This window comes from Lichenostomus cassidix, chromosome 17 (genome assembly GCF_008360975.1).
Source record: "Lichenostomus cassidix isolate B80296 chromosome 17, HeHo_3.0, whole genome shotgun sequence".
In the NCBI taxonomy this organism is placed as follows: Eukaryota; Metazoa; Chordata; class Aves; order Passeriformes; family Meliphagidae; genus Lichenostomus; species Lichenostomus cassidix.
The window spans coordinates 9,441,599-9,465,861 of NC_139497.1; the positions used below are offsets into that span (position 1 = coordinate 9,441,599).

The window sequence follows — 24,263 nt, forward strand, 5'->3', positions numbered from 1 at the left end:
AATGAGAACTTTTTGTTCTCAGGGCAGGTAACTATTTACTTCTAGAGACTAAGAGACATCATCTCCCAGCAGCAGCTGGAGGTGACAGCTAATGGCCAAACCCAATTGAGTTTGGTGAAGAAATCTGCTGCAAGAGACACAGATGCTTCACAATCTCCCATTCCTTTTTGGACCCCAAAATCTGGCACATTCTCCCTGTTTCCATGCCTGGATTTTGTCTTCCTCAGCTCCTTCCTGACATCCTCAACATCAACACTGCTGCACTCAAAGCTCTTGCAGCCATCAATCACTTCTTTATAACCTCATCTATCTTGTCAGCCCTGCAGGCTCTCCTTTATCCAAGTGTTTCTCCAGCTTCTTTCAATCCTGACTTTCATTTTTTCCCCCCCTCAATCACTGCCAATTGATCAATATCCCTCACAGCCTCTTCTTTTTCCAACTTTCTTATTCCAACTATGCCACCTGGGCCATTTTCCTAACACCATCTCCACGTGGAGGGTAAAAGAAAAGTCACCCCAAAGCTCAAGCCATCAGCACCACATCTCTGCTGGACCATTTCACTCTGGATGAACATTGACTGTTCTGGGAAAAGGTCTGGCTGCACACAGGAGCTCTCAGCAAGAGCTGCTGGAAACAGAGACATCAACAAGGCTCAGCTCAGAGATTGCTTTGCTATTTGAGGCACTATCAATTCAGAGTCATTAGGTGCACCTCAGAACTGCTCCAGAATACCAGGAAAGGGTCTGCATCCACTTGGATTCAAAAGCTTCCAGTTCCTGCTCAGAGGCTGGAGACAGCAGCATCGATCTGTTCTTGGAATAAGCAAAGGCTCATGTCACAGCTGCTCCCTTTGTGTTTAGTACAACTAAAGGGACTTTTCAGCTGAAAAACTGGAAGATTTGATTAGAAAAGTAGCTCTGGTGTGACCTTTCTTTTAGGTCCAACAACAAACTCTTTGCCACTTCCTGTAGCAGCCTCACCTTTCTTGCCCAACTCTCAACTAAGTGAGGAACCAGCCTGACACCATGTGCAACAAAATCAGTCAAAAGAATCACAAATTCAGCTCAGACAACTGAAACCCTCTCTAAATACACCCTTCCTTCATGTCAGAGCCATGTGTTTGGTGGTGCAGGGAAATTTAATTCAGATTATGGTATCTGCAGGATGGTCTGAGGGGTCTCCTCTATTTTGATTCTGTGCTACTTCCCCCTCTCCTTCCTTATTTTCATGCTACTCCTCTACCTAAAGTCTGCAAGGAACATAAGGAAGAGACAAAACAGAAATGAAACAAGCAGTTCACAAAGCTTGGAAAAGATGAACAAAAGAGTTATAAAAATAAATGAGAACAAGTTTAGCAAAAAATATTTCAAGGATTTTTCATTACAGATTGTTCTGCATGCTGCTAACTCTGTTCAACACACTTTCCATCATTTTTATTTTTTTACTTACCAGTGGTATAACTAATGAGAAAGAGGAAAAAAAATGACAGAATGAGAATTAAAAATGGAAAAAAATAAAGCCCAACAAAACACAAAATGAATGGCAACGACTTTTTAAAAAACCAAAGCCACAAAACACTGTTATACAACAATTTCTTCTCTTATATTCCTTTTGAACAAACAAGAACATGACTGGTATTCCTGCTACTTTATGAGGGTCCTGCTCTTTAGAATATCATCATGAAGAAAATTTAGTGGTGGAATTAACAACAGCAAAGGTACTCACATGAATTTACAAAGATATTAGGAATTTGACAGCAAAAACTAGACTTGTACAATCCAAATTATTCACTTTCTACAGAGGAAACTGTGACCAAACAAAAAATGTCATCAATAGGTTTTATGGGAACTATAGCTATAGATAATATAGATATGGAGATAATAGGGATATAGTATATGCTTGATTTTAAAAGTGGCAAAGAACACTTCAGGGAATCCTTTAACTACTCACATACAGAGCAATGGCACCTTTTGATGAACAGAGACAGCCAAGCATGAGAAAAACATGACCCAAGGTCAAACAAGAACAATTATTGATTAGATTATCTTCATCCTCTCAAATCTCATTCTACCAAAATCCTACAAGAAAGCAGAATGCTCCAGGGCTTGGGTATCACCAAAGATGTTGAATTCAACACCTTCCATTTAGGCATTCCTTAAGAGATGCACTGTGGTGATTTCAGCACAACCATCAGTGTCATTCCAACTGAAACAAAATCCACCAGTTTTGCACTCAACAGGACCAGCAGGCATTCAGCTCATCCTGGCCCTTGCCAAAGAGCTCAGCCCTCAGCTGGTCACCAGCACCACTGATGTTACAACACAAAATAAATCCAGCAGCTGGTTTCACAGCATAATTACAGTAATAACAACTGGCAGATTTATTTTCATTAGACTAAATAAAAACAAATTCATTAAGCAACCAATCAAACACGTAAAAAGCTGGACTGCTGGGCCTCAACCTGGCCCTGCTCCTGCCTGAGCTGTGACTTGAGCAAATCAAACTCTAATCTCAGTTCTCCAGACATACAGGGATCATTCAAATCCTCCTGCTAATGAGAAGTCAGTGTTACACTGTCAAGCACATGTTTCACAACCCATTTCCACACCACAGAGCTCAGTTTACAGCTGTAAGGGGCTGGGAGGAGGAGAATTGATAAAAAAAAAAAACCACTTTGCATTCTGATTCTTTCTGAGAAATGCTCAAGGCCTGCTTGCCCTGCCAGGCTCCAGCAGGACCCTGCAGCTCCCAGAACTCACCGTGATGACATCGAGGATGCTGAGGAGGCTGTGCACACTGTCCCCTGCCAGCACCTCCTTCACCACCACTTCTGTTCCATCCTGCAAGCACAGACACAGTGTTACTGCAGCCTCACAGCTGCATTTGGGCAAATTTGGAGCATTTCAGAAAGCTTAGACGCCTCTTTTCTCACTGCTTTGATGGAAATGTGCTAATTCCAATGACAGAATTTTAAACCAGCGTTCTGAAAGTGATAAATTAGAAGAAACAAGCCAGTGTTGTACAGGGGATTTGTGACCTGCTTGTCTTTGCTGTGTAAGCACCAACAAAACAAAGCTTCCTTCACTCTGAGGCAGAATGAGCTCCCTTTATTGAGGGATTACCTGTCAAGAGGTTGTACAAAGCAGGAGCAGCAAAATGTAAAAATATACAGAAATCAGCAAACTTGGCAAAATTTCCAAACACAAGCCCACTGCATTTTAAGACATGGGAAAACTGTTCACATCCTGAAGTTAAACTCAAATTCAGTCAGGCAGAAGATAAAAATTACAAATTTAACTTGGCAGAAGGGATCACAAGGGCTGGTGTTCAAAGTTTTAAGACTCACATGGAAAACAAACCATCATTCTTTTTCCCTGTCCACCCAAAAGTGAATCTGACTCCTCCACCTCCCAGGCAAACCCACTGACTCCTGTTGGGCTATTCTGAGCTGAGCTTGGTCTCTCCTGCTCTCTGTGCACAAACACTTTGCCCAAAGGTTTTAACAACCTTTCCAAAGGTGAACATTTCCAAGCCCACCTTGCCCCCTGTTCTCCCTCAACAATTTATCCAACTCCTGTGTGAGGATATTTCCAGCTGCTTCATCAGCACCGAGTTCTGCTCTCATCTGAGCCACGAGGGACCAGAGCTGCAAACCTTGATCTTTACAAATACCACAGCCCTGAAAAGCTGAGATTAATCCCTCCTAAACCACTCTGATTCACATGTCTAAGTTTAATCAATGCTTAATGATTCATGCCAACCTATCTGCTGTGCCAACAGATTTCTCCCAGGAAGTGCAGAGCAGCTTCTTACACTTTCTTGGATGCAAACTTCCAGCTTTCCATCCTGCACCACGTAGATGCTGTTGTCTGGCTGACCAGGACGGAAGATGTATTCACCCTCGTGCAGCTGCACAAAGAACATGTGCTTGCACAGCTCCAGGAACAGGGGCTTCTCAAAGTGCCCAAGGACCCTGCAGCGAAGAAAATGCAATGGAAAATCACCACAGTCCTTGGAAAATCCTTGCTAAATTAGCAAAGCCCCAGGCAGGAGGAGCAGAGGAAGGCCAAGGAGTGGCTGCAGGGTGGATGAAGCCTGGAGGAGCTCCCCAAAATAAAGGTGGAAGAGCAGCAGGAAACACAGGACTGTCAATGCTGGGGCTCCTTTGGAGGGACCCTCCAAGGAATGCCAGTAGGAGGCTCAGAAGTGCAGCCAACCTTCCTCCAGCAAATACCAGCATGGCCTCTGAGGGGAGGAAATAAAAAAACCTGCAAGATTCACACATTGCATAAGAAAAGTTCCCCCACAGAACTTCCCCTTTTAGAGCAGCTGCCCTGTCCACAGAAGCAGGGCACAGGAGAAGTACTGAAAACTTGAGGAAAAAACTCCTCTCATATGCATGTTATTGCAAATTTGGAATACTCCATCTCCTGCAGGTAACATGGACTCCAGTCAGTCACTGCCAGGCAGAGAGAAAAATGGCTCTAACACCTGATCACTCTGCACAGAGCTCCAACAGCTCCCATTTATCAGGATCAATCCATCAAATCCTACTGCAACAACAATTAGTCATAGGAGATCGTAATTCCACAGCAGCAAGTTCAGCTGACTTAAATAGCATTTTTATTTGACAATGTATGACCTTCAGGACTAAATTATACCACAAGTGGGAGAAAAAACGAACATCCACAAGCAAAACCAAAATTACAGATTGCAAGATCTCCTCTTCTGTGCTGTGTCAGCAAATTTAACCCCTTGCTGAAGGGGCACAAAGATCATCCCTTCTTCTTAGTCTGCCAAAGAGCTGTGGGGATTAAGTTGACTTTGATTTATCTGCAACCTTTTCAGGCAGAAAAGTAAAAGATTCTACAGCTCAGGGAGCTGTCAATATGGTATCCAATTAACATTTACCAATTATGAAGCTTTTCTGTACAAAAAAATTGTCTGATACAGCCTAAACAGAAGTTTTCAGATGCACTAAATCTGCTCATGTTAGAATACCTTCATTAGCACTATTCCCAAACTGAGACAAATAACTTACTTCTTTTTCCCCATATCTTCTTTTTTTAATGTATTTTTAAAACAAACTCAACTATTTTCTTAATGTTTTTACAAAATTCAAAGTCATTTATTCTGTCCTCATGCTCAGATGAGTTTCAGTCAACTCCCTCAGGATTCTGACCACTCAATTATCAAATCTGAGATTTGACACAAACTCTCAAATATTGACATCATTTGAACATCCATCAAAACCAAACTCCAAACTCCTCTTTCCATTTAACATTACCTGACATTTTTAAGCATGTACAGGACTTCTGATGGCAAATGGGAATTCTTGACATCAAATTCAGTCAGATCTGCCTCTAGCAAAGAGGGAGGAGGTTCTTTCCTCTGCAGAGTTGGACATTCCTTCTTAATACGCAGAATCCTACAAAGGAAAACAGAAGTTCAGGATGTTTGCTCACTTGTACTAATAGGAAATATCAAATTTGTACTAATAGGAAATATTCAATAAGTATGTAGTAAATCCTGAAAGTTCACCACCCCAAGCTGAACATTATCAACTAGCTAAAACATTCCACCCTCCTGCCTTTCCTCACCAAAACCATCCCAGTTCAGCAATCTCCCCAGCTGATCCACAGCTGACAGGACTGGGAAAACTACCAGCTACAGGAAAGGGCTCTGCTAGGGTTGGGTTAGGTTCCACACCACAAACAAAACCCCCCAAAACCAGCCTCCATGACAGGAATTTTCCCCTTTCTAAAATCCCAAGTACCTTTTAGCTAAAGATAAGACTTTTGCCCGTTTCCGCATCCTTTGGCGAGGCACAGTGTTCCCAACCAGAGAGTTTGGAAGAGTTGTAACCTAGGAGGAAATAGTGAAAGCAACAACAGTCACCAAAACCTAAAACCAAAAAAAACCAACCCACTAATTCTAACCCTGCTGAGGCTCCAGCACATTTCCCAGCCATTATAGTGTGAGCAAAGAGCTCATGTAAGACCTTGGAGGATTGGAATATCTACTTCAGATCACTTCCTTTCTATAAGGCAAATAGAGTATATTTTGATTTTGCTAAGTAATTAGCACAGCGGTGATGAGTGGTAGAGGGAAAAGACCGAGCTGTGGTTCTCACTCAGGAACACTCAACATGAGGAAGAGGACTAAGGCACTGATCTGTTCCTCCTGGTGACCTGGAGAAGATCCAGGGAATGGCTGGAGCTGAGCCAGGGCAGGTCAAGCTGGAGATCAGGAAAGGTTCTTCCCCCAGAGTGTGCTGGGCACTGCCCAGGCTCCCCAGGGAATGGGCACAGCCTGAGGCTGCCAGAGCTCCAGGAGTGTTTGGACAATGCTGCCAGGGATGCCCAGGATGGCATTGTTGGGGTGTCTGTGCAGGGACAGGAGCTGGGCTGATGATCCTGTAGGTCACTTCCCACTGAGGATATTCCATGATTCTATCTGGCTGTGATGCTGACAAACCAAAGCTGCTCGTTGTTTTTCCTAGTTCCCAAGTGCCACCCTCTGGAGAAACACTACAACTGCTACACTGAGAAAACTCCCCATTAGTTCCTTTCCTAACATTCACAGTTCTCCATTTATTGCCCTAATAGCTGAATCTCTACAAAAAGTTTCTGTCGCAAAAGAAATCTTTAATTAGTTTGGAGGGATTTTTCATTCAGAAGTAAAATCTTGAAATGATATAAAAAATCCATGAAGTGCAATCCACAGCAGTTTGGGTCTAACATTCTATGCCTGACTTGGGAAGAAAAGCAAAAAGTGAGGTCTAAAACCCCAAACAAAAAAGTACCTCAAATTACTTTCCCATGTGGAATTCTAAGTATTCTTTACTTATGTGAGTTACATATAAACAGCTTGGTTAAAAAGTATTAAAATTATGAAGTTGCACACACATGATTTCCTCTCACTTCGGGCTTTTTTGCCAAGTTCTATGTAAAGACTGACCTGCTATGCAAGATTCAGGGAGTAACCACCTCCTCCACAATGAAACAGCACTCTAGAACTAAATATTAAACCCACCAGTGTCTAATGAAGTCCAAGTGTTTGAATTCACCTCAACGAGGTGTGGGAGGCAGAGGCTGGGGCAGCTCACAGCAGGAAGTGCTCCTCAGCACAGAGTGACTAACCTTGGTTACTTCCCTGTACCTTATTTTTCCACAGATGTTGTGTTTCAGTGAGTGCACACCTGGACTTGGCAGGACAGGGAACAGCCAGTGAGGCTGGGGAGGTGGCACAGGGTGCCCAGAGAAGCTTTGGCTGCCCCTGGATCCCTGGAAGTGTCCAAGGCCAGGCTGGACAGGGCTTGGAGCAATCTGGGATAGTGGAAGGTGTCCCTGCCCATGGCAGGGGGTGGGATGAGATGAGCTTTAAGGTCCCTTCCAACCCAAACCAGTCTGGGATTCTGGGATATTTAAACAATCATCAACTCCATACAGGAGTCAGATACTCATGGATTTATTCCTACCCTCACTGGCTGCAAATATTTTTCAAAGAGGAGAGGTTTGGCCAGAAAGAGAAGCTACTGCTGCTCCACCAGCAATCCAGTCAGTATTCCAGGAGTTCTGAAACATCCACAAAATCCCAGTACAATTGTCCAGGTTGAAGGCCCCGAGCCAGGCTCAGCAAGTCAAGTATTGCAAACTTTACAGCTCCCAAACTGGATGTTACCAGGTGCACTCACCTTCCTCATGATCTTCCTCCCATAGAACATCACTTTGTCCCTTTTGCGAAACCTGTACTGAGGCACGTGTGGCTGAAGTTGTTCTGAAACAGAAGCATCACATCAGAAACCACCTTCAGCAGCTGGGAAAACACCTGGGCACAGCTGGGCAACTTTGCTCCCCCAGAACAGCTGCTGTGGGCAGAGTTTGGAATTTAAACCACTGTGGGATCCCTCAATGCCAGCTCTGGCCAAGGCAGACCAAGGCAGGGCTGGCTTGAGGTTCTCCCTCAGCCCCAGAGGAGGTAAAGGGCTCTCTGAACAGACACAAGGGTTGGGTAGTTCTAATCTCCTGAAGGAAACCTGGAATTCAATAATTTCTCATTACTGTGACAGTGAAATCACAATAGGGCTTTAATAACCTGCATGATTTACAACTGATACTGAGGCTGATATTGCTGATACCAAAGAAATAAAACCCTTCAGTGTCCTGCATGGACAGCTCTGGGTTCAGACCTGGGTGTGTGAATCAACACAAGTTCTTCACCCTTCAAAGCTGTTGTCCTACTAGAACTACACCTTCACAGCAAACACCTACCACAGAAAATTACAAAATGACTCAAGACTGATGGAAAGACTGGTTTTAAAGCTTACATAGTTATCAAGTACTTACTAGATTGTCTCACTCTTCTGTACACAACAAACACAACAACTGCTATAAGCAACAGTGCAACTGCAGCTCCAATTGCAATTCCAGTCAGCTGGGAGGGGAATTCAGAGAGAAAGAAGTTAGTAATTTTCAACGTCAGAAGTTACTACATATTTTTGGAGGTGCTAAAGAATACTCAGCTCAGTGAGATGTCTAAAAGTCAAGCATGTTCATAAATAATCCATTTTTAATTCAAACATCACATATGCAAGAAGTTTAAACTGCATCAGTGACCAGTCCTAAGCTCACATGCAAAATATTCCATGTTTTTCTTCCCAAAGATCTGTGAGCTGTTCAACTCAATATATGGAGTGCCAGGACAAGGGGGAATGGCTTCCCACTGCCAGAGGGCAGAGTTAGATGGGATATTGGAAGGAATTCCTCCCTGTGACAGTGCTGAAGCCCTGGCACAGATTGCCCAGAGAAGCTGTGGCTGCCCCTGGATCCCTGCAAGTGTCCAAGGCCAGGCTGGACAGGGCTTGGAGCAACCTGGGATAGTGGAAGGTGTCCCTGCCATGGCAGGGGTGGCACTGGAGGAACTTTAAGGTCCCTTCCAACCCAAACCTGTGTGTGTTTCTAAACAACAGGAATTAACTCCTGCCTTGTGCACAGCAACAGCAAAGCAACAAACCCTCAGCCTTTGGCAGAGACTTAGGAGAACTCCTGGAGCTCAGGAGAAGCTACTCTGGATTCACCCCAGCCTTCAGCCAGGTGACTGCAGCTATACTTTACCATGGTGGTCTGGATCCTGTCCTCCACAAACTGCAGCATGGGGGTCTCACCTCCTGGTGTCACAGCCTGGCACCAAAAGGAAGGTGAAATCAGTTTCCCACAACCAGCAAAAAGCCTCCACAAAACATCTCAGTGCCTGGTCTGGCACATCCAAACCAGACTGTGTCTTTCTTTGACTTACAACCCACTTTGCAAACACAATCATTCAGTGGAGAGGGGTCAGTAGCAGAGTGTTGTGTTCTGTCAGTTCAGTGCATTCCTAAACAGTCCTAAACCAGGGTCAAACAGTGAGATGATCACTTTTTTTAATCATTCTATTAAAATGCAGAGCAACAAGGATGAGAAGGGAATGTACAGAACTTTATGAGACTCAGAAAACAAGTCATAAAGCAGGAGATTAAAGTCATCATAAAAAGCAAATGATGCACACAGGCAGAAGCCCTGACCAGCACAGGACCTGTGCCCACCACTGTCACTCAGGAGAGAAACCTGGCACTTCAAACAGCCTCAAAAATGCCAACCCAAAACTTAAGAGAAAGGGAGAAAAAGGCAAAACAACTCTTAGGAACAAGCAGCAAACAATATGAGTACAAGGACAGATATATTCCCCTTCAAGTCTTGAACCTTAAAAGTCCTTAAATTAAGCACTACATACAGTTCAGGTCCCATTGCTGCCCTTGGTTCCAGATCTGGATGACATCTGAGCTTAGCTTTGCCACCAAGAGAAACATGAAGTGTACACCAAGTCACCCAACTGGTCTCTCTAATGAAATCCATTCCAGTTTTACAGCACAAATGAAACTCCTGCCAGACCAGTCAACTCACACAGATCCCTCTGCTCACTTTGCCTTCACTTCAGCACTTTAATGTTTATCTTCCCAACATGAGTCAAACTAACTCTATCATACTGTTATCAGTCTATTACTCATGGGACAGTAGTAAAAAGCCACAAGAATTTGAAAAAATAAAAAGCTGGAGATGTGTCAGCACCAGGTACAACACCTGGTGACACAGAGCTCCTGGTGTAACTCTGTTGTGGTCACTTAATGTACTTCCCCTTGCCAGTGTCAGGGACATTGGGACATGGGCAGTTCTGCTGCTCCCCAGGCCTGTATGATCTCAAATAACACCAAAAATAGTAATTGCTAGCTGACACTCACATTGCTGCTCCAGGAGGAAAAACAAATCCACGGGGAAAAGAATAAAACACCAACTTGCCCAGGCTCAGCCCTCAGTGCAGAAAAGCAACAAGGCAAAGAAGGAACTCAGAGCTCCAAGAAACACTGAGAAGTTCCTGTGAAGTTTTCACCAGTGCAAATGTGATATTCCCCAGCTCAGACTCAGGAGGGATCTTTTCCAGCATGGACAATCCTTGTGGACAAGCAGAGGAAGCAAAGCAGCCAGGCTGAGCTGTGCAGACACCTGAGACATGTCAGTGATTGCTGTGACAGCTCCTGGGGCAGGAATGAGGTCACAGCCAAGTCACCAGGGCAGCTCCTCTCTGAGGAGGGCTGTGGGCAGCACCTCAAGCCAAGGACATCACCTCGCCCAGCCCCAGACAACCCTCAGACCCACAGCACCTGTGGGACAACCCTGCAAGGTCCCTGAGTGCATCTGAGAATGGAGCAATGAGCTGCTGAGGCGATGGATTGGCATAAAGAGCATTTCTCTGCTTCCTGATGTTGGAGTTTCCTGAAGAAATCGAGACTTAGCAGCAGTCAGCAGGAATCTTCAGCCTCCCAGCAGCAGCTCACACCCATCCAGAGTACAGCACCCAACTCAGCTCTGCTGAGCCCAACAACTCCTCACCGCAGCCCAGGCAAACACTGAGACATTCCCCAGCCAGGGAGGGGTGGAAAAGGCTTATCAGCACCCAAAATGAGGCCTTAAAATTGGTATTAGCCCAAACCACGAGACTTCCTCATAGCTCAGAGACACTCAGGGCCACAAGCCTTGTTTTGACTACAGAACCTGGACTTTCACAAAACATTTTTGACTGTGTACAAGTACATTATCTTTGTTTTTTAGTTCTGAGAGGAGCTACTTCCTATCATGGGATTTGTTTTTCATGGCTTTGAATGCACCTCGTGCCTTGTTGGTCCAGGAGTTTCACATTTGTGATTAAAAAACAAATGCCAGAAGAGCAGTCTGCCAGAATTCTGCAACTCCTCCTTCTCTAGGCTAAAAATGAATGTATTTAAAACATAACACTCTTCAAACATTCTAGAATATGAAGCAGAACGTGAACGGTTTGTAAGAAACTTTTAAAAATAATAATAAACACACACACTAAAATGGAACCAATCCTTAAAAGTTTGAAAGTATAAAACTCCTAGCAGGAAGGGCTCTTTCAAAGTAAAAGCATCTACAGTCATTGTCTCAATGCTGTCAAATTAGGTACAGCTGCTTTCAGCTTCTGGAAACAGTCACAGGGAAATAAACAAGTCCTAAAGTAACATCCCATATTGTACCTCAAGGCTGGTGGTGTTGTCCCCTTCATCCATGGCTGGAGGTGCGGCAGGAGCGAAGACAAAAACAAAAAGAGAAGAGTTAAGGGATGACCACAGCTTGCGATCCAACCGCTTGAACAACACCAGGGGAACAATGATTTTTTAACTTTCTCATGCCTTTGTCTCTGTGCAGAGCGACCAGCCCAGCAGTGAAGGGCTGGGGACAGGAGTGCCCGCTCGGGGTCTCCTGAGGGAACTTCTCCAGAGCCACGGGAATGCACACACAACTGCCCGGGAGCCTCCGCACGGTGCCACAGCCCGGGGCACAGCCCGACCCTGCCCGGAGCGCCGGGGCAAGGAAACACCGGGATGGCATCGGGATGGCACCGACACTGCCGGGCAGCCCCGGTGACCCTCCTGCTCAGCCCCCGGCCACCCCCGGCTCACCCTCCCGCAGAGCTGCGGCTGCTCTGCCCGGCCGCTCCGCCCGGTTACAGCTCGGCACGCCGCGCGAAACAACAACCTCCTCCCGCCGGGCCTGGGGCACCGGCACCGGCCGGGGCAGCGCGGGGCTGCACCAGCCCGCGAGGCCCGGGTCCCGCCGCTGCCCAGCGACCCGCGGCACCTCTCACCCGCTGCCGCCGCCATCCCCCGGTGCCGGTCCCAGTGCCGCTCCCCGTCCCGCCCGGCTGCTCGCGGCTCCCCGGGCCGGGGCGAAGGGCGCCGAGCGCAGAGCCCGCCCTCCTCCGCCAGGGGGCGCGGCAGCACCAAGCCCCGCCCACGCCGCGGGCCGCGCACTGCTGATTGGCGGGGAAACCCCGGCGGCGCCAGGCTCCGCCCCCGCCGCGGACTGCTCGCTGCTGATTGGCGGAGAAGCCCCTGTGCGCCGGGCCACGCCCACGCCGCGGGCCGCGCGCTGCTGATTGGCGGGGAAAGCCCCTCTGGCGCCGGACCCGCGTGCCGCGCTGGGGCAGCATCGGCACTGCGGATTGGCTAGCGCGGCCCGGCCAATGGGAGCGGGCGGTGTTGGGGTGTGCGGGACAGGGAGCGCGGCGGAGCGGCCCCGGGCCGTGAGGGCGATCCGGGCCGTGAGGGCGATCCGGGCCCGGCCGGCTTGAGGAGCTCTCAGCGCCCACAGGGAGCGCGTCTGCCTCCACCCAGCTCCCCCTGGGTGCTCTCCGGGCCTCGCTCCGGTTTCGCTGATTCCTCGGTGCCCTCGCTGAGCCCCCCGTGCCTGCAGGGCCCGGCTCCGGCCCCGCCGAGCGCCCGGTGCCCGCTATGGGGCTGCTGACCCAGCTGGCCCGCGGACTGGTGCGCGGCGCCGACCGCCTGTCGCCGTTCACGAGCAAGCGCGGCCCGCGCAGCTACAACAGGGGCCGCGGCGCCAAGCAGCTGGGCGTGCTCACCCGCAACAAGAAGTTCCTCCTCGTCAAGGAGATGGTGCCCGAGTTCGTCGTGCCCGACCTGACGGGCTTCAAGCTGCGGCCCTACGTGTCGTACCGCGCCGCCGAGGGCTCCGAGCCGCCCCTGACGGCCAAGCAGCTCTTCGACGAGCTGGTGGCTCCGCGCATCGAGAAGGACGTGAAGGACGGCACGTTCGACCCCAACAACCTGGAGAAGTACGGCTTCGAGCCCACGCAGGAGGGCAAGCTCTTCCAGCTCTTCCCCAAGAACTACGTGCGGTAGGGAGCGGGCAGCGGCACTGCCGGGAAGAGCATCGTGCGTGTCACACCGCTGGCCAGCACGGGACAGGCTCTGTCACTGAACATTAAAGCACATCCTTTTCCCTTGTCCTGCTGTAATATCTGATTTAAATCCTGGGGGAAGTCTGCGGTGTGATTTCCCATCCATGACTGGTGATTCCCCTGTGAGACAGTTGTGCCTGGAGATCACAGCTCTCTGTGGGAGTTCTAAGGGTGAGGGGTCCGTGAGGTTTCTAAATACTAAGTACTGCCGAGTTTAAGAATTAAATTTTAATTATTAAATTGAGACTGAAAACGTTCACTTTGGGAGAAAGGAAGCATGTTTAGCGGATGGTCTGTGAGCACTCAGTCTGTAAGGAGGGCTGACAGATGCATCGTTAAGGCAGCGGTTAAAAACCCCTATTTTCGAGGCTGGACAGGGCTGTGATGGAGCGGGAAGTGCTGCAGCCCAAAATCATAGAAGGACAAGTTGTGAGCAAGCATCAGCCACATGGGAGGGAGGGAAAGCACAGCTTTTCTAACTGAACTCTGCATTTTTCACTTCCTGTGAAGCTGATCAGAGCAAGTTACACACAAGTGGCTGTTTCCTGCCTTCAGCTTTGGCTGCTGCTGCTCTTGGCAGAGGTGGCACTTCAGCCCTTCCCCTGTGAGACTTTCTGCCCAGCCAGACACTTTGCAGGTGGCTGGAGGGGGGCAGAGGGCAGGGGATTGCAAGGCTGGAGAACAGGATTCCCTGAGTCCCTCTGATGCCAATTCCAGTTTGGTCTCACACCCCGTGTGAAGGCAGATAACAATTGGGTCTCCTCATTTCTCTGAGCAAAGAAAGGACTGGCCCAAAGCCCAGACCAGGCTGGTCCCAGTCGGTGACACCATTCCAGCTTCGCTGCCCTCGGGCTGTTTCCTCTCGATCTCACAGGGCAATAAAAAGCATTACAACCTGTAAAACAGAGTCATCAGCAGATACAGGGACACACCCTCGGTTTTCCCAGGAAACTGGATTGTCCACTCTGACTCCCAACAAACACTCACACCTTGGAGCCTGAGCCATCCCAGGCCAAAGCAGAAGGTGCTCATGAGGACTACCTACCAAATCCTTTAAAACTCCAACCAACCGAAAAAAAAATCACTTGTATTGGTTTTATTTTAGAAACGTCCAAAAATAGCATGTTTTTTTCTTTAGCAAAAGCTCTTGTTTTCATTACTAATATGAATCTTCATGTAACAATGCTCAAGAATGTTTTCTAAAATACACATTCACCCTGGCAAAGGGGTTTTCAAAGCAGCAAAGTTCTCATCTGCTGGACCTCGTTTAGTTGCAGCACTGTTTGTTACACAGAGACCTGTTGCTGGTGTTTCTTTCCCTCCAGACAACTCATTCTTTAGGACCCTCAAAGACAAACCATGCAAGCTAAAAGTTACTTATCTAGTTTAAGCTGGTTTTCTGTTTCTAGGAATAGAGAAAATGTTCCAGAAAGGGTGTTTTGATGATATTTCACAGTGAAAAAAGAGAGCTAATGGAGCAACCATGAGAAATCCTGCAGCCATTCCTGGAGGTAGTTAGGGCAATGCTGTTAAGATTTTGGTTTCTGTACTTAACTTTGAACTTAAAAAGATCTCAGGAAACACTGCTTACACTTTTTGGAGGTTTTGATCTTAAAGCTGTTCACCTTTTAAAAACTGAGCTTGACTTTGGACCTAAATGTGGCTCTGTAGAGAGCAGAAAACATGAGCTGGATACTGAGAGGCCATGGAGGGGTTGGTTGAATGGCACCAAAACTTGGTGGGGTCACTACAGGATTGATCTAAAGCAGGGTGTGCTCAGCTGTGAGCAAATGAAGGACTCTGCAATCAGGTGATGAGTGATGGAAAATGCTGGAGATGCACCAGGATCCTCACAAGGCCCTGCTTCCCAGAGCGCTTCCCATCACACCAGGCACTCTGCACTTCCCTCTGAACCACAACTTGCCTCTATTAACCACCACTGTGAGCACATTGCACTGCAGCTGGCCTGTCTGAGCTCTTCTCCAGGGACACACACACATCACACAGCCAAGCCTCTGCTCTGGGGCTTTGCTGAGACATTCAGGGAACCTTCTGATCACTTACTGGGTCTGCACAGCAGCACAGCCAAGTCTGGTTCGTGAGGGAAGGAGGAGAACGGGCTTAACAGATCCATTGTGAAATGCAAACCAGCCTTGAAAGGATTCAAATCTGAGGTACAAAGCAGCAGCCTGTGAGAGGAGGGCAGTCCCACTTGGAACTAGGACATTAAAGGAAAAAAACTAAATAAACCTGTCTGGGCTTGACCACAGGCCTCTAAGCAAAGGCTTCCCTCCGTGCTGAAAATAAAATACCAGAATTCCATCAGTGTTGGCCTTGAAGGACTCCCAAGCTCAGCAGTAAGACTGGGAAAACCCAACAGAAGTTAGGGTGTTAAGTTCAGCTGTTACACTCAGTTCAGGAGTTTTCCTCCCTCTTCCCTTGGGACTGGTCAATGCAAGCTTTCAGCTGTTCTTTCGGATGGAGATCTAGGACTTGGCACATCTGGAGGGGTTACCAGGCTCATCTCCCACTTCCAGACATGGAGGATGTTGTCATAGAAAGAACAAGTGGCTACAATGCTCATTTCTTTGGGGCTGTCTGGAGACCTGGCTGAGTCACTGCCTCTGTCCAGGCCCATTCCATTGGGTCTCTTGGCTCCTGAGTCAGAGCTGCTGGCTGACCCAGGCTCTGCCCCTTGGGCAGCCAAATCTAAACTTCCCTTTAAACCAGAGCTCCTGACCAGTCCAGGATCCCCAGCCAGCTTTGAACCTGCCCCTGCTGCAAGTGTCACAGCAGGGCATTCACTCTCCTCATCCAGGATTACATCAAAAGTAGCTGTAGGAGACTCATAAATTATCTTCAGGTTCTGGACCTGCAAATTCAGCCTCTCATCTCCTTCCCCTGATGCTCCCAGGAGCTCCTCCGAAGGCTGGCAGGCAGCAGCAGGGTCCTGTGTGACAGGCAAGGGATCCTTTGGACACAGCCTTGACCAGTCAGCCCCGTAGGCCAAGGAATTGTGCAGCACATAGGACGACAGGATGATACATTCCTCCGTGTTTTCAGCTTTAAAAAAAAAATAGCAGAAATCAGGTTGTGGTTTGTGGCAGACTGCTCAGCAGCCATTCCAGCATTGGCTGTGTCCCACAGGAACAGTTCTCTGGTTATGGCCTTCTTCACCACAGAGTGAAGCATTCCAGAGGAATGAGGTACTGACCATTTTTCAGCCACCTCTCAATGGCCTTGATTCTCCCTGGGTCAGTGGCAGATGAGGAAAGGGTTTAACACACAGGAGCTTTAAAAGCATCATTATTCAAAGTACCCACAAAGGCTCAAGACAGACAAGACTGATCACACCACACCTTCACTGAGCCATGAACACACCTGGGAGGTTGCCAGGTCCTGGTTATTAATACACCACAGATGTTCTTCCTGTCAGCTTTCAGCATTTCATTCTGACAGTAAGTGGACATCAAGTTCCTTCCTTCCGTACACAGGGGAAATGCTATCCTCATTTCCTAAGCTGTAGATCTGCCCAAGGTCTGGAGAAACCCAGGAAGGCAACCATCCTCTGTCAGACTGCATTTGTAATGTGAATTCAAACAGCTTTTCCACCATGGAAGTACCTCGTGATTAACACGAAAGGCTTATTCATGTTATTCTGGATTAACCAGGCTGCAAAGCACTTCCTTCCTGAGGCAATAACCGATTCCCCAGCAGGTCAGTAACTCTTGCTGACAGGAAAGCACCACCTGACATTCAGAAGAACCTCTCTGAACCCTCACAATGAACCCAAACCAGAAAGGTTGTGCCCTCACACCAAACACAAAGGCCTTCCTTCTGTGAAAAGAAGCCATGAGAGATTTACACATGAATAGTGACAGGGCCTTGGCACAACCATGCAGGCCAACAGAGTGGACAGATGTGGAAGAATTACCTCAAACTGGAACAAAAGTCTATGGCTATTAACATCATCTCAGTCCTTCCAGCAAGGTCAGAGCTGGAGCTCCCCATTAAGCAGGAGGCAGGAAAGGAGAGCAGCAGAGCATCCCCAGAGCACCTCCATTCCCTGGACACTCACCCAGGCTCCCGCGGCAGTCGAGGATCTTGAACCCGCTCTGCATGCAGGCTGCCAAGAGCACGAAATCACACGTGGGGTGCCACTTCAGCCTCCAAACCCCACCTTCCACGTGGGTGTCAGCCAGCGGCTGCTTCATGTTCCTGGTGTCCCACAGCAGCACGTGCTCGTCGTAGCTGGGGACACACCACAAACAGGCAGAAAAGCAGCACAGCCAGGTCAGGGCACAGAAGAAAGGTGGGAAAGATCACGTGCTCTGCAGCACATGGAATTTCTGAAGAGGCAGCAGCACCTTCAGGTAACAAAGCAGGTTGGTCACACTGGGGAAGAGCAGCTGGAAGGGACTCACCTGCCTGTGGCCAGGAGATTCTCCCGGTGAGGACTGCACTGGATGCTGCACACACCCATGGAGTGCCTGCAAGAGAGGAACACAGAGCAGAGGGAAGAGACAGCAGTGTACAATTTGAGAAGGGCTTCTTGAATTTCACGCATTTTGAGTCCACATGATTGCATCAAGATGTCTCAGGAGAAGCAAGCTCACAATTTCAGTCCAGTGACCCACCCAAGCAGAGTTCCATCTGTACAATCTAACAGCCTTCCCGGGGCAAAACTTCTACTCACACCATCTCTCAGCACCATTATTTTATAGTAATATTTACCCCATAAACTGCTGTTCAAAGGCCCTAAGAATTCCAGCAGTACAACTCCATTCCTAAGAGACTTTACTCCCAACAATAATATTTCCATAGCAATAGTCCCCAGTGTAATTTATGTTTACATATGGAATTCCACTGGACAGCTGTGTATATTGCTTTAATAATAATTTAAAATAAGATACAGAAAGAAAAGAGATCACTTCAAATAACTAAAGACAGTGAAGAACCAAACATTTTCTTAAAAAAATTCCATAATAATATATCCAAATTTAACACACACAAGAATTGCCAAAATAAAAGTGTAAGTCAAGATCCTTTTTTAGAAAGAAACCACCACCAGGAGTAGTGGAATTTTCACATATGGAGGTTAGTTTTCACATATGGAGGTTAGCTTGGTTTATTGTGTTGAAGGGCATGGAAAAGAGCTTCAACCTGTCCTGATGAAAAGAAACTACTAGATGCCTCCATTTCCCAAGGCAGGCAGAACCAGGACCCACTGTCACTGCAGATCTCCAAATTCAGTGGCTTGGGAAGGGGCACAGCAGCACTGGCTGTTCCCACACCATTGCTGGAGGGTCTGGGTGTGGACAGGGCTCACTTACCTCCTGCTGGTGAAGACTGGAGCCTCCGGACTGCACCTGGTGTCCCAGCCCTTGAGCAGGCTGTCATCTCCTCCTGCCCAGGGACAAAACACTGTGACCCTCAGCACCAGCCACTGCAAAGCAGAGCAGAGTCTGCAGCCTCTTCCCGAGGGACAGCTCTGATCTCTGCTCCCTGTGCCAGGGACAGCACCCAGGCATCGGCTGGAGCTGTGTCAGGGGAGGGTTTAGGTTGCGTATAAGAGAAAGGTTCTTCCCCCAGAGGGTGCTGGGCACTGCCCAGGCTCCCCAGGGAATGGGCACAGCCTGAGGCTGCCAGAGCTCCAGGAGTGTTTGGACAATGCTGCCAGGGATGCACAGGATGGGACTGTTGGGTGTCTGTGCAGGGTCAGGAGCTGGACTGGGTGATCCTGGTGGACCCTTCCTGCTCAGACCAGTCTGTGATACAGAGCTGGTGCCTTCCAGTTGTGAGATCTCATAGAATTTAACAGACACACCAAAAATCACATTAGTCACAATACCCATCACCACAGAAAAGACATGTTATCAATATCCTTTGGTAAGAAAAAAAAATTAGAAGTCAAAAAGACTGGACTCAAAAAGCTCTGTGGCTCTTTTGCACAGTGCAAGAGAATATAATCTTTTTTTTGCCAATAGCCACCTAAAGTACAGTTTACAGGGAACAGCTTCTCCTAATTAACTCCAACCACATCCCACCACCAAGAAGCCTTTCAGCCCTAAGCAGAGGCCCCAACTCTTTCAAGAGGTGATGCAAGCAGCATAACCAACCCTGGAAAGTAAAATCCCAAGGAACATATCCCTAAACAAGGGGCCCCCTCCCCAACAGCCCCAAAGGAGATTCCCAGCCCATACAGACCTGAATATATAATATCGGTGTCCCAGTAATTAAAAGCAGCAATCCAGGCCTCAAATTTGTGAGCTTCCCACTGGTTCAGGACATGCACAGAAGGAGCAGATTCATCTATGGAGAAAAGATTCAGCTTCCCCTCTGAATCACTGCTGATCACTCTCAAAGGACATCCACTACAGTGGGGTACACAGAAAACATCAGGAATTACTGCAACAATCAAACTTATTGATTCAACTAAAACCTGACAGAAACTGGCAGCATGGTGGCAGGAATGGCACATTCATACAATTCTTTTCAGCTTCAGTCCATTTCATCTTAAAATCACCTGCCACAGTGACTGCCACTCTCTGATCCCATGGGGAGCAACCACTCACACCCATGTCAGGGCAAGACCTGCCCCTGCCTCTTGTCTTTCTCAAAGATGCAAAACTTGATTTCTCATATGTTTCAATTACATCAACAAATTCCATGTGAAGAGGCATTTTTTTTTCCTCCAAGTCAGACTGATAAGGCCCTTTCAGAGCCTCTTCCCTCTGCTGGAGTACAAAGAGATATTTTATTTCCTTGCTATCACTGAAACCCGAAGCACTGGCTGATCCTGACCTTTCCTACTCTCTTCCTGTGCCCCACTACAGTTGCAGTTTCTGGACACAATGACCTTGGAGCACTGGCAAATGCTTTGCAGTTCCCAGTGCACAGATTTTCTAACATTTCCTGACATGAACTAGGTCCCTTCTGTTTGGTTACCTGCAACTGCAGGCACTGCTTTGGTGGCCTGGGGCTTCTTTCCAGTTCTGCATCAAATTATTCAAGCACACTGAATCTCCCAAATTCCCACCTAAGAGATACAGGGCCACCCCCTTCCTACAGAGATGTGAACGATGTACATTTGGCTTCTAGGAGAAGTTAACTGGTTTCTCAAATGACAACAATGACAGGCTTTTCATCATGGCAACGATCATTTCTTGGGAAGGACAGACAAGAAGAAGGAAACTAAGAATAAAGTCTAACTGGCAATTCCACTTACTCATTAAACAGCATGCATAGGAACAGCTTTAATTAGCAAATTTGCCCTACAGCATTAAGCAATGACTGCCTGCCTGATCCCCCTCGTTTCCAGCCTCTCACCAAAGGCACTGCTCTTTATCTGCACCTACAGAACACATTTATCCCTCCTCTTTCAAGGTGCAGCTAATTCAGGTTATTTCATGCAGCAATGCCATTTCTGAAATCTCAGAGAGAAGGAGCCACTTCCAAACCAATTCTCTCCTGTTTCTCACTAACCCATGATTAAACTTCCTACATGTGTTATTATTAGCAGTTCTTAAGAACTTCACACTAAAATTTCAGCTTTTCTAAGAGCAGAGTTGGAACCAGTGGCTCCACTTGCATCCTGTTCTGCTCTTTCCTTTTAGAAAAGGCAACAGAAGACACATCCCTGGCTCACCTGCTGCCATCCCCTAGAGCACAACCTCACATTTGTTGTTGGTTTAGTCTCTGCTCCTGTTCCAGTGGCCACAGTGTTTGTGTTCCTGTTACCTTTGCTCTGGAAACAGCAACTTCCAGAGCAGAGCTGGGGAGACAGCTGGGATCAAGAAAGTCAAAACCACTAAAGACTCATTCCTCCAAGTCCTCAGCTCCTCCAGAAAGCTGTCCCATATACCAGATCTCCAGCCCCAGCCTCCATCTCCCATGCTCACCATTGCTCTCGTCCAGTGGACCAGTCCAAGGACAAGGCCAGTCGCTGTGCCCCGAGATCCACCCTGAAGCATGGCTCCAACCTGCAGCTGTTCTTCTACTGGAAACAAAAGGAATGGATTAAGACTGGGAAGACAGGAGGCACACAACAGGTTCACTGCTTGCTCCTACAGCAGGTTTTCCAGAGACTGATGAGCAAATGAGGGTCTCCCATACTAAAGAAATTAAATGTCCCACAGCACCCAGTACTGGATGAGGGGCAAATGTGCACACACAGGATCCCACCCTTTGCTGCTCATCTCCCACCAAACCAGCCTTAAACTCAGCTTCCTCTCAGGGAGTGGAGTGCAGGTGTGATGACCTGACTGCTGAATTCCCTTGCAGACTGGCTTCTGCTTCCTTTGCTCTGTGAGAATGGCTCTGATCGCTCTCTTCTCTCACCAACAAAAGAAACCCCACTCCAAAAATCCTCCCTGCTTTTAACTTTGCACCTTCTTGCTGTTTCCCAGTTAGTCCATACGTGTTTCCAGGGTTTGCTTCTGCTCCCCTCCTCCCTCTCCTCTCCCACTCTGCAGGTGGGTAGAGCCCAGCCCAACTCTCTGATGCCACAAACAACTTTGTAGAATTCATGACAAACCTTATCAGAAGACAAAAGTGCTTAAAAAGCTAAGCATGCTGAGGAAGCCATGCAAACCACCCAGCTTTCCTGCAAGCCTGTACACACTGCTAATAAATGTAGAGATGTATCAAACATGGGTTAAAAACAGCTGCAGCAGCCGCAGGCATTGCATCCACCCACCTCACTTCCAGTCAGGTGGCAAAATTCCACGGCGCCTGTGGAGTTTGCGATGCCAACCATGGGATGTTCTGCAACAGGAATGTGGCACCTAAAAGATGAAGGTAAACAAATCTCCAATGTCCATCTTTCTTGTGTAGGAAGAGAGCAAAGCCATAACTTTCATTCCAAGATGCACAAGAAAGTATGTGACCAAAAAAATCTCACATTAAGAAAATCTAAGGCTTCTCAAGTTCCCACACACCTGCGAGGAGGGGATTCTATACAGGGGAGATCTACTATATGTTAATATATAAATAAACGAGGTACAAAGGTACAGCTGCTCACAAGTGAGCAGTAAGTGTGCAACAGAACCGAGGCAGTCTCTGCTCATTGGAACAAACCAGAGAATATTTCCCTCCGAGTCAGGAACTGTTCCATTAGTAACTACTGCTGTTGCTGCCATGCCAAAAAAGGACCTCCAGAGGAGCAGAGCACGCTGCTGTGGCACCAAGCCTGGCCGGGCCAGCGTTACCATTTGATGTCGAGGATGGCAGCCGTGTCGATGCGCTGGATTTCGGTCAGGGGGATGTAGGGCTGCTCCTCGTTGTAGTGGTACAGGTAGAGCCTCCCCGTCCGGTCACAGACCCCATTGCTCCCTCGGGAATCGCTCTGTGGCAAACATGGCAAACAAAAGGGCAGGCTCAGCCGCGCTTCTGCCTCCCCAGCCGAGATCCTGCTGGCAGCGGGGAGCAGGGCCCCCTTGTCTTGTCCCAGCCGTGAGGGATGAAGGCCAGCCACGCTCACCAGAGAGGCCTCTCAGCCCCACCTCGAGCCACCCCGGCCGGCAAAAGGCACAGCCCCGCCGCGGGGACCGGCAGGACCGGGGGTGGGGATGGGACTCGACCCGGAGGGGCCAGGCGGGGATGGGGGTTCGCCCCGGAGCGGTGCTGGCCCGGGCTCACCTGGTCGGGCGGGCGCAGGTGGTAGGTGCCGCAGGCCAGGATGCTGTGCCAGCCCTCCACGGGGCACCACTCCACCGCGTCCGCGCTGAACTCCGTGTCCACCACCTGCAGCGTGCGCGTCCGGCACGGCGCGGCCATGGCGGGCCGGGCCCTGTGCGGCTCCCGGGAAGCTCGGCGAGGCGGGGCCGCCGCGCGTCTGCTTCCCGGTCAGGGCGGGCCCGGGGCGGGGCTGTCCGCGCAGAGCCGCCCCTTCCCCCGGCCGGGCTGCCCGCGCACGCCGGGCTCCCTCCGGGATCGGGGGCGTTCAGCTCGCTTGTCCGAGCTCCCTGCCAACGCCACCTTCCCGAGGGAAGGGGCTGCGGCTCCAGCGGCCGCCCGGCGAGGGAACTCTGCCCTGAACCCCGCAGCTGCTCACGAGAGAACACCGCGATCGGCCTTCCCTCGGCATCCTCCCTGTGCCTCGCCTGGAGCTGTTCCCCACGCCGGCACTTCCCGAGGAGACTCGAGTGACATCCCTGTCGGTGCGCAGAAGCTGTTCCGGGGCGCGGAGCGATCCTGCTCCCTGCCCTGAGCCTTTCCCTGTCCCCTCACTCCTTTCCCGGCCGGAGGGCGACTCCTGCACTCTCGGCATGCATCCCGCGGCCATTCCCGGCGCCGTGCAGCTCCCTGCGCTCCCCTCCTGCCCTGCAGCCATCGCCGCTGCTCCCCGGCGGAAATCCTGCGGTTCACAACCCACACGTCTCACTGCTGAGTGACAACAGTCAAGGCCTCGCCGTTTGGTGTTTTCCCGTAACCAACCCTACATTTATTGACACTGAATTTCACCTCCCATTCTCTCATAACATCCTTCTGCAATTCACTCTGCCATTATTGTATTATTAATATGACACTGAATAACCTCATCAATGGATGTTGTCAGCTTCATTATTCATTACTTCTTTTCTAAATTATTTTTTAATATATTGGGCATCCAACTGTTTACTTCCCACCTCCAAAAAACCCCTCCCTTCTACACTTCCTTTCCTGTCTTTTAAAGAGTTATTTGTCCCCATGTGACATTCCCCCTTTTCCACCAGCAGCCTTTTTTCCTCAAATGCCTTGAGCAAAGTCATTATTAAATACATTTTGGGAGTTCAGACTGTACCAACCAAATCCCCTTTTCCCTGTTTGATGATACCTGGAATTGAGCCAATTACAGCAGAGTTTTGAAGCTCAATTTCCATCTATAAAAACCACACTGACTCCTCCCCAGTATTCAACCACTGGTGCTGCATCACAGCATCCATCGATTTGCAAAGTGCAAGTGGCTGTAG

The 24,263-nt window shown here is 48.7% G+C and overlaps 3 protein-coding genes across 4 annotated transcripts in view; 1 reads left to right on the forward strand and 2 right to left on the reverse strand.

Moving 5' to 3' along the window:
• PNPLA7 (patatin like domain 7, lysophospholipase) overlaps positions 1-12,305 on the reverse strand; it is a 123,859-nt gene extending 111,554 nt beyond the window's left edge. For both annotated transcript variants that reach the window (XM_085076430.1, XM_085076429.1), the window contains exons 1-9: positions 12,199-12,305; positions 11,588-11,622; positions 9,117-9,182; positions 8,349-8,436; positions 7,697-7,779; positions 5,777-5,865; positions 5,288-5,428; positions 3,814-3,973; positions 2,760-2,840 (exon numbers count right to left, since the gene is read on the reverse strand). In XM_085076430.1, the coding sequence (XP_084932556.1) occupies positions 2,760-2,840; positions 3,814-3,973; positions 5,288-5,428; positions 5,777-5,865; positions 7,697-7,779; positions 8,349-8,436; positions 9,117-9,182; positions 11,588-11,622; positions 12,199-12,214 (759 nt within the window). In that variant the 5' untranslated portion in view covers positions 12,215-12,305. The remainder of the gene's footprint in view (positions 1-2,759; positions 2,841-3,813; positions 3,974-5,287; positions 5,429-5,776; positions 5,866-7,696; positions 7,780-8,348; positions 8,437-9,116; positions 9,183-11,587; positions 11,623-12,198) is intronic.
• A 276-nt stretch (positions 12,306-12,581) lies between these two features.
• MRPL41 (mitochondrial ribosomal protein L41) lies at positions 12,582-13,357 on the forward strand. The gene has a single exon (XM_085076433.1). The coding sequence runs from the start codon at positions 12,845-12,847 to the stop codon at positions 13,250-13,252; it is 408 nt and encodes a 135-aa protein (XP_084932559.1). The 5' UTR covers positions 12,582-12,844; the 3' UTR covers positions 13,253-13,357.
• Positions 13,358-14,392: 1,035 nt separating this feature from the next.
• DPH7 (diphthamide biosynthesis 7) lies at positions 14,393-23,807 on the reverse strand. The gene is made up of 9 exons (XM_085076432.1): positions 22,951-23,807; positions 22,521-22,657; positions 22,010-22,097; positions 21,213-21,307; positions 19,519-19,685; positions 18,645-18,717; positions 17,736-17,801; positions 17,390-17,562; positions 14,393-16,374 (listed from the first exon to the last, which is right to left on the reverse strand). Exons 1-9 carry the CDS (start codon positions 23,086-23,088, stop codon positions 15,761-15,763), a joined length of 1,551 nt encoding a protein of 516 aa, XP_084932558.1. The 5' UTR covers positions 23,089-23,807; the 3' UTR covers positions 14,393-15,760.
• Positions 23,808-24,263: the final 456 nt, after the last annotated feature.